The sequence below is a fragment of the Protopterus annectens genome, chromosome 13.part0 (genome assembly GCF_019279795.1).
Source record: "Protopterus annectens isolate FY-2018-M chromosome 13.part0, PAN1.0, whole genome shotgun sequence".
Taxonomy (NCBI): Eukaryota; Metazoa; Chordata; order Ceratodontiformes; family Protopteridae; genus Protopterus; species Protopterus annectens.
The window spans coordinates 887458945-887473499 of NC_056747.1; the positions used below are offsets into that span (position 1 = coordinate 887458945).

Here is a 14555-nt window from a genome sequence, read left to right on the forward strand (position 1 = left end):
TCCTACCTTCACCTAGAATGATGCCAATTGAGAGTGTCTTCAATTCAAGCTTTATGATGTGATACCCTGTCACATTCATTCCAAGCTTCAATGCTGTCTGGATGACATGCTGGACAAGGTCTGGGCGCTGATTCAAGTAAAAGCTCTTGCACCCGTCACCCAGGGCCACGGATATTGGCAGACGCCTTGCCACCTCCACCCTCCCCCTCCGGATATTGGCTAAGCAAAAAGAAAACCTAGTACCTACCACCAAAAAACAAACAAAAGGAAACCTAATGCATGCACACACCAAAAGTCTCAAAGATGCATGCACTGCTGCTCTGCAGCTCTTCCCAATCTCAAGAAGCTCACGATGCACACACCTCAACAGGTTGACAGTTCCCAGAACCTCGTGACAGAAACAGCACCACCAGCAAACATGATCACCCCACGGTAACCCAATTCATACAACACTAAGGAGGGGTGTCCATATTCAAAAGGACACCCACCCTCAAGGAGGGCAAACAGATGCAATCATAAAGGACACCATTGCAATTAACCATAGGCAAGACAAGCAAATGCACAATTTGACCATTCAGGTGCAATCCAAACACCATCAGCCTCCTCTTCATCCTCCTCCTCCTGAAAACATTTGGAGGGGATAACTTCCTCTCACACACAATGGCTACGGGAAACATACTAGGATACTCTAATCTCCAAACACCACACCACTAGGACACACTCTAACCCAAAGATTCTGGAGTTCATAAGGTCAAAAAAATGTGAACAACTAGTCCCCAACCCACACAAGAGAAGAAATATCAAATCCCTAATCTATCTGGGAACTCATCCGATCACACACTACTGAAAAATACCTCATCATCAATAAGAGAGATCAGATCATAACCACACTCATGGTCTACCCTCACACCGGAACCCAAAAAAGAACCTGGAAAAAGACTCTGGAAAGCCTCATCCACCTTCCCACCAACAAAATCTAAAGACCACTAAAGACCTCCCCAAAGCCGATTTCACCAGTCAAACACTAGTACTCACTCCAAAAAGGCCCCTGGAGCTGGTGGACCACACTGCGTGGTGGTGATCAACCTTAAAAGGCTCTACCACAAGCAAAAGAGGACTCAAAATCGGCAAGAATCCCAAACCCCACTAAGACTCTCTGTACCAAAATAAACTGGCAAAGGAAGGTGGAAGGAGGCACCATAAACAAAGCATAGAACAAAAGGATCAGAAGGTAATACAAGATAGAGAGCAAAAAAAAAAAATCATATTCCATAAAATCATCCAAGGCAGTAAAAAGAAAGAAAGAATCATAAGGCCTAAGATTAATTATGTTAGAAACCTAGCTATGTTAGGTACCTCCTCCCTAAAGAATTAGTTCAAAATGATGTGAAAAATAAGGAGAAAATCACCCAGATCCAACAACTGGCACAACATAGCTGGCTGACAGGTTCAGTGCAACGAGATGGTTGGAAAACCAATGATGCCCATGCTAGTGACACTTCTGTCCCAAAACAGAGAGATATCTATTCAAGAGGGCTGTAGCCCCACAACATCAAAAACACTCAAGGTGTGGCACTGCCCTCATACTCATAGCAAATGACACATGAACTCCTACATTATGGTGTCCCCGCTGTGTGCTTCAGCCTCTCAAGAATTAATTAAAACCCACAGGACAGCTGTTTATGTGGTGCCTTACCTCAGGTGGTGGAACTCCCTGGAAGAACGGCCCCCATTAGCTTAGTAAATTATAACTGCGTGCCTCCTTGACAAGAATTATTCCTGCATGGAGAGACAACAAGCCTTTCCTATTTTGGAAGACTGCATAACTCGCAATGTTTGGCTAAAGCACCCTATAGGGAACTTGGTAGACTTTCAGCAAACAGTTTAACTTTATCAATGATGCCGAAACAGTCACCAAGGCCATTGACTTTTTCGAGGCAGTCCCCAAGGCCTACCTCCAGGGACTAAAGGCCTACAGGTCTCATCTCACTCCACAAACCATGTCGGCCACCCAGCCCCCACAAAGGTACCACATCAACCAATGGGTTGCAAAATGTGGTCCATCACAAGATGTGTTGTTGCTCAGTGGCTAACAGACAGAACCCAGCAAATCCGAGTTCACAAGTGACTCAGATTGGGGCTATGTCACAAGTGGTGTCTGGGACATGGACAGTTGGGTTAGTGGCAAGCAAACCATTAATACATTTCTGCTGACAAAGCAACTGAGGAGGGCATCCTAAGACAAAGCATAGGAGAAATGTGCAACTGGTGCCATCGAAAGAACACAGAGCACAGGCCAGAGATGTTGAGGCCTCAAAAAAACCATGAACTGGAAGGGTTACTAAAACAATGCCCCTAAATTCTATATAAGAAAATGAGTCATACCCCCTTCTAAACAGATAAGATATCTACCATATAGGTGGTATCAGTCCTCTGAGCAGAAAAAGTCATCAGAGATGTGGGGACCATAGGTATTTTGTGTCTCACTCGCTGACCAGATCATGTTTCTAAAGTACCCTCACAAAAGGAAATATCACCCAGACCCACATGATCAAGGAGGTCAAAATAGATGTACTCATTGGTCGCCCCTGTACTCATCAAGTCTCCAGACTGCTGCACCAGATTGAACCAGAAGCTCGAATGTATCTGACCAGACACCTGCTGCAGCTTGAAAATGTAGATGAAGTTAAAAAAGAACTCGAGCTCTATTCTGAAAATACGAACATAAGCTGTCAACTTAAAAGAACAATGACTCATAAAGATCCATAATCACAGACATATTCTGATATGTGCCTGACATATGAATATAAATCAAACCCATCTTTGATGGTCCCCAGAACCCTGACCGGGCGGATACTTCACCCTTGGAATCAAGGACAGAGACATTTAAACCTGCACACGGCTATAAATAGAACGAATGGTCTCACAAGACAGAGAGCACAGCCACTCCTATGTTGTGGAACAAAATCCCGCACATGTGAGGCAGAGCACAATGGTATGGTCTTGAGCATATACCCTCTTGACCAATGATGGCAGATGAAATGAGTACCCCAGGGATTATTTCACTGCTTGGGTTTTCAACTAACACTTGGGCTATAGGTATAAATTTTATGGGCTAAAAGGGGTGCATGAAGCCCTGAACTTCAACAATATTTGATATACATATGAGAAGCAAAAAAAAAACTCTATAAAGGGTTACATCAATTAAACTTCTTAAAAACAGCAGTAAACTTGACAATCTGACCTATGAGTTAGAGAGACTAAAATAAAGTTAAGGTCCAACCCAGGACAGTGGTCTGTGATGGGCTGCTTCAAATGGAGAAGACCTCTAAAGAAGCATACACTAAATCTACATGTGCAACTGCCTTACCTTCCACTGGCATATGGTAGTTTGAAGTCACCAACAGATGGATAGTAAAAGCAAGGAACACAAGATGCGGTTCCAACATGGAAGTTTTGAAAGATAATATTGAACATTTTCAAATGGGTACAAGAAAGGACTGAATTCCACAGAAACAACTCTAAAGATGTAATTTCAACATAAAGGACTATTTCATCTTAGTGGTTTACTTAAGGGCATCCAGAAGAGACTTAGCCTTTGTCTGACATGCCAGATTTTAATAAGACATGCAGCAATAACATCACAGCTCCCTAGTTCTTCACAACTATATTCTGAAAGCTTTTAAATGGATGGATTTCAAATTGAAAAGCTCCCAGAGCATCGAAAACAAATCTGTTGAAGACAGAAAGCTGCAAAGATAATCAGTTCTGGCATTCCACCACAATCTGTGCAACAATCTGAATAAGACAGACCTGGTCAAGGCAGAGACAAACATTCTGCTCCACAAAGTGGCAGGATTGTGAGACAGTCCAGTGGTGTGGCACAAGACAGCAAAACTTCTACAGTTTTACAAGGTACATTCCATTAAATAAACTAGTATCTGGGATTCCTTGTGCTCAGAGGATGTTTTCTAAAGACTGAAGAGAGCAACTCCAACATTGAAGCCTCAAGCTTCATTCAATTGAAGATATTTGTCAGGGAATTCTCAAGACCAGAATGTGCTTCACTAACAGTAAAGGTATTCTCTTACAAGCCAGTCTATAACACAAAGCCTAACTGCACAGATGAAAAGGCTACAGGCCTCCCTATTTGTTGGTATTAAACAACATTATAAGACTGTGCTTCTAAATCACAACAACACTCTCTTTGAGGAAAGCTTTCCAATTTGCACTAAACCTTCCATTCTGTGACAGAGCATGCATCATGATGACTTAGGTTCATAGATTCATAGATTAGTATTAAGCTAACTGCCCTTGCGAGCCATTTTAAGCTTAGCCAATTATCCCTTGTGAGACTCAAACCCTGCACCTTGTGTTTGTAAGGCAAACACCTTAACCATTAGGCCACCCTCCCAACCCCTGATGCATGAAGCATGCATCATGACGACTAATGCAGAATAACCACTTCTGGCCAAAAAAACTACTTTTGTAAAATCAGCCTGGCAAAAGCCACCAATCCAGCTTATTTCTGACCACACTCCCTATTCTCACTAGGGTATCCCACAACTTGTTTGTTGTTCTTCTTTCGGCTTTTCCCAGTTTGGGGTCGCCACAGCGGAACTCTGGTCCGCTAATGATTGGCAGTAGATTTTTACGGTGCTGAGGTGTCAGACAGATGCCCAACCTTCAAAGAAGGCACACCCACTCACGCATGTCTTTCGAACACCACTCGACTGCGGGGAGGACATGCAGACTCCACACAGAAGGCGCTACAGCCGAGAATCGAACGGCAGAACCTCTTGCGGTGAGGTGACAATGCTACTGCTGCACCACTGCGGCCCACAACTGAACAACTGAAAATGGCATTTACACTGGAAAGACAGGGAATACAGCATGTTACACATTAAAAGCCTTGGTTAAGTAAACAGCTACAATGGTCATCACCATAAATAAGATTTATAGGACATTTCCTGCTAATATGAGAGAAGCCTCTTTCTGTCAAACTAAGTTTGACAGCAGTTTTTTCTGAGGGAAGAGAAAAACTTGGCTCTACATGGCGTCTTTCACCAGCGAAGGGAAAATAATTATGCATGCTGAGAACAGGAAGATTTTAGGAAGCAGAACAGTTTCAAAGACCAGTGAAGACTAGAAGAATTAAAAAAATATATATACCATTTTTTTCTGATGGCAGCTAACTCAGTGCTTAATTAGTTGATAAAATGTTTGGTGACACTAATACATTCCTATCACTGAAAGCAAGTCACCCCAACCCATAATCTAAGAAATCTATAATGCCCCTGAGAAGACAAAAATACAAAGAAAACATCTACTAAAGTTTTTTTTTTGTTCTTCATGATGAAACATCTTTCAGCTGCCTGTGCATGTCCCAGGTGACCCAACAGATGGAAAATGTGTTCAAAGACTTGAGTAATCAGCCTCTTGGGAAATAGTCTAGAAGGTTGGCTCACATAGGAAAGGAAGTAAGTTTAGCCTCTAAACTAGGCATTAGAAATACCAGGTGATCTACAAGAGGACCCTCCTTGATGAGACCTTCTTTGGGGTACAACTTTTCCAACAATCAAAACTAGACATTTTCTTGCTGTAAAATCCATGTTCAGACCACTAGGCTTGTAAAGATGCATACCATAACATGACATAAGTCAGCTCCACAGGTGTGTGTATCCTCAAAGCCTGCCAGTTTCTCCTGTGTCATTAGTGAACACCTTCCTGTATATCACAAAATAATAATGATAAAAATGTTGCACTTACATTATTAAGCAAAAAACAGTTTGCCTTGTCTGATTTCAGCTGCTGTCAGAGGAGAAACTTATCTACGGGGGTAGAGGAAAGTTATTATTAACATATAATGGATGGGGTCCTCTTCATATGATCGAACTTTCAAAAGTTCTACTTTCATATGGCAGAGACTGTATGATCGAACTTTTAAAAGTTAGAACGTTCTTAACAGAGATCTCCATACAGTGCAGAAAGGGAAGATTTCTCTTTTCCGCACTGTAGTGTGATCTCGAAGTTGGTATATTTAAATAGCAGGAGGTGTGGGGTGCAGGGGGGCTTTCCCCCCTGCTAAAAACAGTTAATTTTTTTATTTTGTTTTACTTTTTTATAAGATGTTCGAACTTTTAAATGTTCAATCATATGGTCTCGGCCATATGAAAGTCAAACATTTGAAAGTTCGATCATCTGAAGTAGACCCCATGGAGGGTTCCTCTTGTAGACAACTGATACAGTCAGACCTCATCTGTTATATCTAATATAAAACAATGTTTCCTTGATAAGGATACATCTCAAACAATAAACACCAGGGTAAAAGGGGTTAGAAGACTACACAAGCATACGGTTTAGAAAGATGAGTCCTGGAGAATTGTTATAACAAATGAGTGTGAGTCCTAGAGTCTCTGATGGCCCAGTAATACTTGGTGAAAGTGTGAAGATTAAGTAGCCCTTATACAGATGTCTGCAATGGAATTACTACTGAAGCAGGTAAAGGAAGCAGCTATTACTCTAGTGGAGGGACATTTAATCACAGCATTAGCTAGTGGGTCGTTTCCTGGTGGTAGCAAATAACGAGGCTGACAAAGCACTTGGAAAGTGGACACTTGTCTACCTGAAACTCATCTCTCACAGACACAAAGCACACAAACATTTGGTCTTTCATCCTGAAATTGTACACCAGTTTCAGGTGACACCTCAGATGACGGTGCTTACCCGGGATGAGAAGGATGCCCTCTCTTGATTTCTGACCTCCACAATGAAAACAGGGAGATAACTCAACTGATTCAGGAACAATTCTGAAATCCCTTTCGGAAGGAAATATAAGTTCTCAATAGGGACACTTGAGCCCTGAAAATCAAATATGGTTCTATGCACATAAGGGTCTTAAATCCTGAAGGTCTGACATGACAACATGTATGCAGAGGTGATAGCCTCCAGATTTTTTTTTTCCAGGAAATGAATTTCAATGCTGTTGAGCTTGCAGGATCAAACAGCAGGCAGGCAAGCATACCAATCATGAAAGTCAAATCCATGGAGAGGAGGGGGTTCTTCAGAGTAAGAATATGTAGCACTTTCAGTTTCCAGACAGTACTGGGCCACACCCCTACTTTACATAAGGTTATGATATGTAAAAATAGTAGGCATATGCACTTCGACTGTGGAATAAAGGACCTAAATCACTGAGGTGTCTGTGAGAAGTCAAAAACAACAAGCTAACCAGCGGTGGCAATACAGGGTATCATTCCACCTACATTGACAGCTGTTTTCACTTGCAGACATAAGACTGCCAGTTAGAATGTTTGCTAGTAGCCTCAATTACATGCAAGACCCCATCTTAAAAATCTGGCAGGAACAGTGGCTAAACTAGACCCTGAGATGGAGTTAGATGTTGTTCCAACCACTGGTGACTTCCTTGACTAGAAACAGGAGAGTTTTCTGTATCAGCAGGGACCAGAGTACAGCAATCCATGCTCTTCTCAGCCACCGAGAGAGAATGAGAATGAGTTTTGGTCTTTCCCACCTAAACCTTACAATGAGATGTGGAATCAGTGGAAATACATATGGGCATCTCCTGTGCCAAGGGACGGATATGGTGTCCACTGCTACTTTCCCTTTGTCCTGCAGCACTGAACATGAAGAGGACTATGTTTTCCAAAATGAGAAGGTTTATCTCCTCGGTGCCCCATGTCTTAAACGCCCTGACCAGACACAGCCCATAATACCAAGCTCCAAGAGAGGATTAAATGAGTGCACCAGAGAAGGTGCCAATACATTCACTTCTCTGGGGATGTGGACTGCTGAGAGAAAGACACCCCTGCCTATAATACACTGAAATACATGCAATGCCATCTTGCACAGGGTGTACAATCTCACACACCCCTTGCTTTATGTTCCACACAATGTATTTGATGTCCAAGACAAAGGGAGGTCCTAAAGTCAGCTTTTTTGTTAATGTTGTCATGGTCAGGAAGACTTCTGTCAGCTCTAATGGGCTAATATGGTGCCCCTTAGAGTGGGAGCATGAACAGAATGAGGGGAGAAGCAATGCTACTTTTTGGGAAGCAAAGGGAGGGAACTAATATGCTGGATACAAAAATAAGTTGTAAGCATTGGCCATTTGAAAAACTGACAGTCTAGACTTGTGTAACAAAAGAAGACAACAAATGGATGCACAAGTAGCCACCATACAATACAGTGTGTGCATCATGCATGGGGAATGCGCATTATGTAAATGTATGATACTTCTCTATTCATTTAATAAACAATACACACAGAAAACAAAAGCAAGGCTTGCTGCCCTTCCTGCTTTTTCAGTACTCATTAAACATTTGCTTAATTTTAACTTCTTTAAAAAGCAAACAAAGATGCGTACAGTCAAAGAATAAAGATAAATGGTTTTAGATAAAAGAAAAACCTACATTTCAATTATAAGAGTAAAGAGCAGCCACATGATAAAATACTAGATTTTAAAGCACTGAAATGCATCTTCAAAGACTACATATTCGATCAGAAATGAAAACGTGCACCTGGTTCTTGTGTCTCCACATTTGAATATGACAACAAACACGGTCATATTTTTTATAACTCTGAGGCAGTGACTGGCTTCCAAAATGCCAAGGAATGAATACAGCACATCATAACATCCCAGCAGGATTCCCTGACATTAGTAAGCAAGCATAAATGTCATCAGCACTCCATATTCAAGAATCCAGATGAAAGCAAATTCCTGAATACTACTTACAGTAATTACAAGAGCAGCTAATTAGCCCAGTTAATCTGACAGCACAAATCTAGGTATGCACCCAGCTACATAAAAAGAAAATCATGGTGAAACTTGAAACAAAAAATGCAACCTCTTGCAAAACAACAAAAATAATGTTGGACATAAAACAAACATATTAACTTCTTGTTGTTCTCTTTCCTAGAATTAACCATAGTCAAGGTTAATCATTTTATTTGTGGCTTACAAACTTAATCAACTGTCAATCTTCTGGTATTACAGCCATCATTCTCGTGAGATTGCAATTAGTACAAAAAATTAAAATGTTGCCTAAAAACAAGACATAGCTTTACAGAGGCCGATTGCTGAACTGATTTTGTGAAGAAAAAAAGACAATACAAATTATGGATGTCTGGTAGCCCGGCAATCCTATGCAACACAGGGAATTAGCAACAGGCACTTGTCAAGTGACATACCCTTTGAATGTCGAGCTGCAAGGGACATGGAATTTTTAAGACTCAAAATGAGGAATGTTCCTCATAATGCGGTACACTTCAGAGGTATACCTGGGGGATTTTTTTTTTTCATTTTATTAATAAAATATCAATTATTTTATCTGACATGGGTGTTCCAATAGCCTTGCACAAATGTTTGGGGGTCGAAATCACTTCAACTACAATTTCAATCTGATAATCACTGCTATTATGATACTCTTGAGTTATCTATAGTATTGTGTATACCTACAGCAATGAGATGATAACCGCCATCACTGAATTCCAAATGGGGTGCTAGTCAGATGTAATCGATAATCAGAATTCAGGAAACAAAAATCATGCCATGGCCATGCACTGACCACCACAGATAGAAACTGCTGCAACTTGCCTAACAGTTTTCCACAAATTAACTACACATTAGAAATGCCTGAGACAGTTATGATGCATACTTTATATTAAAAATGCAACAAAAAGAAACAAAAAAAGTTGCCATGCATTAGATCCTGTACACCTCTCCAACATCTCTGTGTTTCCAATACTGCATCAGCAGTATAAATCCATGCATTGTCACACTGTATATATTCTGTATGTTTTTCTATACCGTTTGTCTTTAGAATGGGTCATTGCAGAGACGTGCCATCAGACCAGCCCAGTTAACAAATAAACAAAAAAATCAATCCAGCAATACTTGTCATGTAAAGAATCATACCGTAAAAAATGCAAAGCATTTTTTTAAGAAAGGCTGGCCTTGACATATGCACAGCTTAAGAAAATCAACATTTCTTTCACCTGGGAGAAACTACCATGGCTGGATGAAGCTAGAGGAGTACAGTCTTAAAAACAGCAGTTAGAATTCTCTGACAGGACTAGCATGACAAGCATAACACTAGCTGTAGTTCTACCCACACCACCACGGCTCTCAGTGTCAACTTACTTAGGCAAAAATCCATTTTTCATTTTCTTTACTACATCAACAGATTCTGCAGTTTTTTTGAAATGGGGGGACTGCTTGTCATATTTTAAAATGATTTAATTTTTGCAAGCCACGTCAGCAAACCAGACCACAATGGTTTGTATTCATGTACAAGGGGAATATACTCAGCCATTGAATTAATCTTGCATCGAACGTTACTTTTACCAAACAGGGAGTCCCCACAACAGAACAATTTGGTGAGCAACAGACACTACTTGTGTGTATATATACCAACTCTGAGGTCACACTAAATTGGGGAAAGGGCAGGTTCTCTTATAGCTACGTTACCGGTAAGTAAGTAGTACATCATGGTTTCTTTATGCTGGCCAACTATGGCCATTCGATGGTTTCATTTTCAAAGATATGCCTGTTCAGTAAAAGTAACTTTCGATCAGCAGACGCTCAAGGAAACATTCATTCAATGGCTGAATATAGACCCATGTACAACAACAGGCCTGAATACACAAAGAAACTCTTGGTACTACCAAATGTGATAGACAGGCCTCACTGAGGTGGACATTAGACTAGAGAAAACAGCTGCTCTAATGACAGACAAGTGAGACAAAGTTGGCTTCTCCTGTTGTCAAATGTAGAGCACACAAGAGAGTAAAAATAAGCAGAATGGGAAAGGCAACTCGGGGAAAAATTAATCATGTGACTACTTTTTGATAAATAACTTGTGTGTTTTATTACTCTGAATTATACAAATTACTTTAATGACAGTTATATGTAGCAGACGGGAAACAATTGTAAACAACATTTTTGTGAAATTTTTAAATCTCAGTCTAAATAAATAATTGAAATCCTGTCCTATTACCAGCTGCTTCATATTATTACTTATAGTCTGTTTCTTGTCTCTCCTATCTAGTTAAAAACTAAACAAGTGAAAAAGAAATACAAAATCTATAGCTGGGAATGAGATAAGTTAAAAACAGAAACAGCTGTAATACTAAACATTAACAGTGTCAAATCAGTGGATTTAATTTTTTAAATCACTGACACAAATACTCAACAGTGTAACACTATCATTTCAACTTCCTTCTAGGTGCATCCAGGGAAATTAGGAAAGAGAAGAATTTCAAATACAACTGAAGCAACATGAACAAAGCAGCGCAGTGCAGCAAGCTTAACAGGTAGCAGTTGATAAAAATAAGTCCATAATCTGAACCAAAGTGTGTGTGAAGGGTTGCATACAAAATAAAAATTCAAAGGTAACAGCAAAGTGAAGGCAGTCTTACAGACTACAAAGAAAACAAACATTAGAAGAATCTGACAGAAAAGATAAGAGTTTGAGGATGACAAACCAAGTTCTCCAAGAAAGAACAGTAAAAATTATGTACAACAGACAGTGAAAGTTGAAGGAGAAAAAATAAAAAAGCAATTAAAACAGATGGGAAAATGGAAGACCTACATCTAGAAATAAAGGAAATACTCAAAACGTGCCTGCCATCAAGACTGGGAACAGCACAGTGAACAATGGTGTGTGGGAGATTATTAACCAAGATAAAAAAGTAGTTCTGTTCCAGAAAGAAGAATTTAGGCATAATGATACAAACAAGCCATAACAAGCTGAACAAGCTACTGGTGAACAGAAAATGAAGCATTAGCTGTTACTCTTAAGTTTTGGGTGAGACAAATGCCAATGAGCCAAAACTTCAAGGTGACAGTAAACTCAACACTAAGAAATTTAAATGTGGAATTGCCTCACTCAAGACAAACAGGAATAGAATGGAACCAGTGCCACAACTTGCCAACTCCAGCTGTAATTATTAATAACGATAATGGGAAAAGGACATACAAAAACACTGGCATTAATGTAAACATAAGTGCAGTGACAAGTGCCAGAAAGACAAATTATGTTAGCACATTTAACAAATTCCCAGTTTATTGACTGCAGAAAATACCTACATTTTCATGCTAAAATACCCTACTCACTAGTCAGGTAATTAAAAGAGTAAAATGGCAATTTTACAGTAAGTTTATTAAAACTATTTTTTACAACAATTTTTATCTTTACTCTGGCAACAATGTGCTTACCTTCGTCTTCTTGTTACATTTATTCATCAAAGATCACAGATGGCTCATATTTTCTTCCTTACATGGTGGCCCTAAATATGTCAAGAATGCTGTCCAAAAACTAAGCATCTTCTAATACTGTAAAATGTGGTATGGAACAATGTGTACTAGTGGTCACTAACAAATTGCTGGTGAGTAACAAAGGAGAAATAACTTTTACAAAAGGATTGTACTGTCCATCACTCCATGCTCTTACACATACTACTGCAAATCAAGTCAGAAGGAAAAGGTATGGACTGATGCCATGTGATCACATAAAATAAAGCTGTGCCATTTCCAATAACAATAATGCTTGGGTGGGTCAGGAGTGCCATGCACACTAAGCAACTCAAAAAGACCACCATCATGGGGTACAGGGATAGAGCCCTAACTATGGAGCAGGTGACCTAGGTTCAATTAATGATTAACGGTTCTGGCGTCTGAAGTACTGACAAGAAAGGATGGACATGCCCATCACAAGGGGGAAGAGAATGTTTGTATAGGTGTTCCCTGCAGGGAGTCATGGTCCATAAAGGGTAGTAACCCTCTGAAAGAAAACCGGCCAAAGCAAAGGAGAGGGGAAATAAAGGGGTGTGTCATAAATGAAAAAAAATCTCCCAGTGGAAACGGTCAATAACATGACCCCTTCCCAGGATGCCCTTATGTTCTGTGCAATGTTCTGTGCAGGCCTCAACCTTAGAACAGAGACAGTCCAGGGGCTGTAGGAGAAACTGATAAACAATGTAAGGGGGCACACTGGAGTTCACTAGAAAGAATAAAGCAGGAGAAAAAGAAAAAAAAATACATCAAAAACAGGACAGCTGGACTCGACATACCAAATGTATTCTCCCAGAGTCACATAACAGCAACAGCCCACTTAAGTGAACCACCACATGCATCTTCTTAGAAAGTTAATACTAATGGATTTACCACATTACTATGGTTTGGAAAGTTAATTTAAAAATACTAATGGAAATAACAGCAATTATAAAAATACGAGTTGCAGCCAAATACATTAATTTGAAAGAATGACTGTGATAAATGATTGCTGTGGCTATAAACTAACCATTTTTTTAAAAAAGTAAATAACAAACATTAACCAGTCTGTCACATTTTGCTTGCAATAAAATGTGTGGGCAAAAAGCAATGTATTTTCTGGCATGCCTATAATCAACAGCTGCAATACATGACTATGCTAAATCAGAACTGTAGTAATTTATAATCTTTACACAAAAAAATGTGTATGAGAGAGAGAGAGAGAGAGAAACAGAAAAAGAATAACTGACCTGGAGAATGTTGGGATGTTGCAAGTGAAGTCATGGAATTAGACAGGTTAAGGTTAGCAGTAATGCTAAGCTGGCTCTGGGCAGGAGGAGGGTAGGGAGATGTTGGTGTTCGCAAAGATTCTTCACTTGTCTCTTCGTCTATCCCTGGCAGGTAGGTGTCAATCAAGGCATCAAGAAACTTCACTATAAGCTCAGCGTAGTCAGGAATCTGTGTTTGCTGTAACATAATAAATAACACATATTTAAGTAATGCCTTCTTAACTATTATTCTGATAATCTAAGTTACTCTACAGTTACGCTGTTCAATAATACTGTTCTTCTAGCTACTCATCTACCAACAAATAAAAATTATAAATAAAACAAAGCTCCTCATTAGCACTCTTCAAGAAAAATCTTGACGATTGGATGGGAAATAGGAAATTCACCCCGGGGATCACCTCTGTGGCTCTGCTCGACAGGGGCACAGGAAAATAATTTTCTTGGGTGGTGAAAGCCAGGATACCTTTTTGGCTAGGCTTATATAGGCCCTAGGGCCAATAGCCTAGTACCTACCTATGAACCTATATAGTTTCAAATGTTAAAAATGAATTTGCTTGTATGCATTGCTGACCTAAGCATGAGGTATTAAGCCTTGCAGAAGTAACTTATCCAGAGTTGTTGTTGTGTCTTTTGGCTTTTAGGGGTCGCCACAGCGGAACTCCGGTCCGCTAATGATTGGCAGTTGATTGTTAAGTGCCGAGTTGCCAGCCCTGACGCACAACCTTCAACAAAGGTAGGCCCCATTCACGTATGTCTCCACACAGAAGACGCTCTAGCTGAAAATTGAACCGGACAGTGTCTTACTGTGAGGCGACAACGCTACCGCAGCACCACCACGGTGTATATGCAGGTCAGTCTCTGTAAACCACTTCACAGAGACAGACTACTATTCAACTGTTCTTGAATGCCTCAATACAGTTAAGGCTAAGAAGCTGAAATCAGGCACACTATTAAACACCATCAAATACCGTGCT

The 14555-nt window shown here is 40.1% G+C and overlaps 1 protein-coding gene across 1 annotated transcript in view; it reads right to left on the reverse strand.

Moving 5' to 3' along the window:
- Nucleotides 1–14555, reverse strand: part of NF1 (neurofibromin 1) — a 5218972-nt gene that overhangs the window by 291631 nt on the left and 4912786 nt on the right. The window contains exon 56 of the mRNA XM_044054637.1: nucleotides 13543–13759. Coding sequence (XP_043910572.1) covers nucleotides 13543–13759 — 217 coding nt within the window. The remainder of the gene's footprint in view (nucleotides 1–13542; nucleotides 13760–14555) is intronic.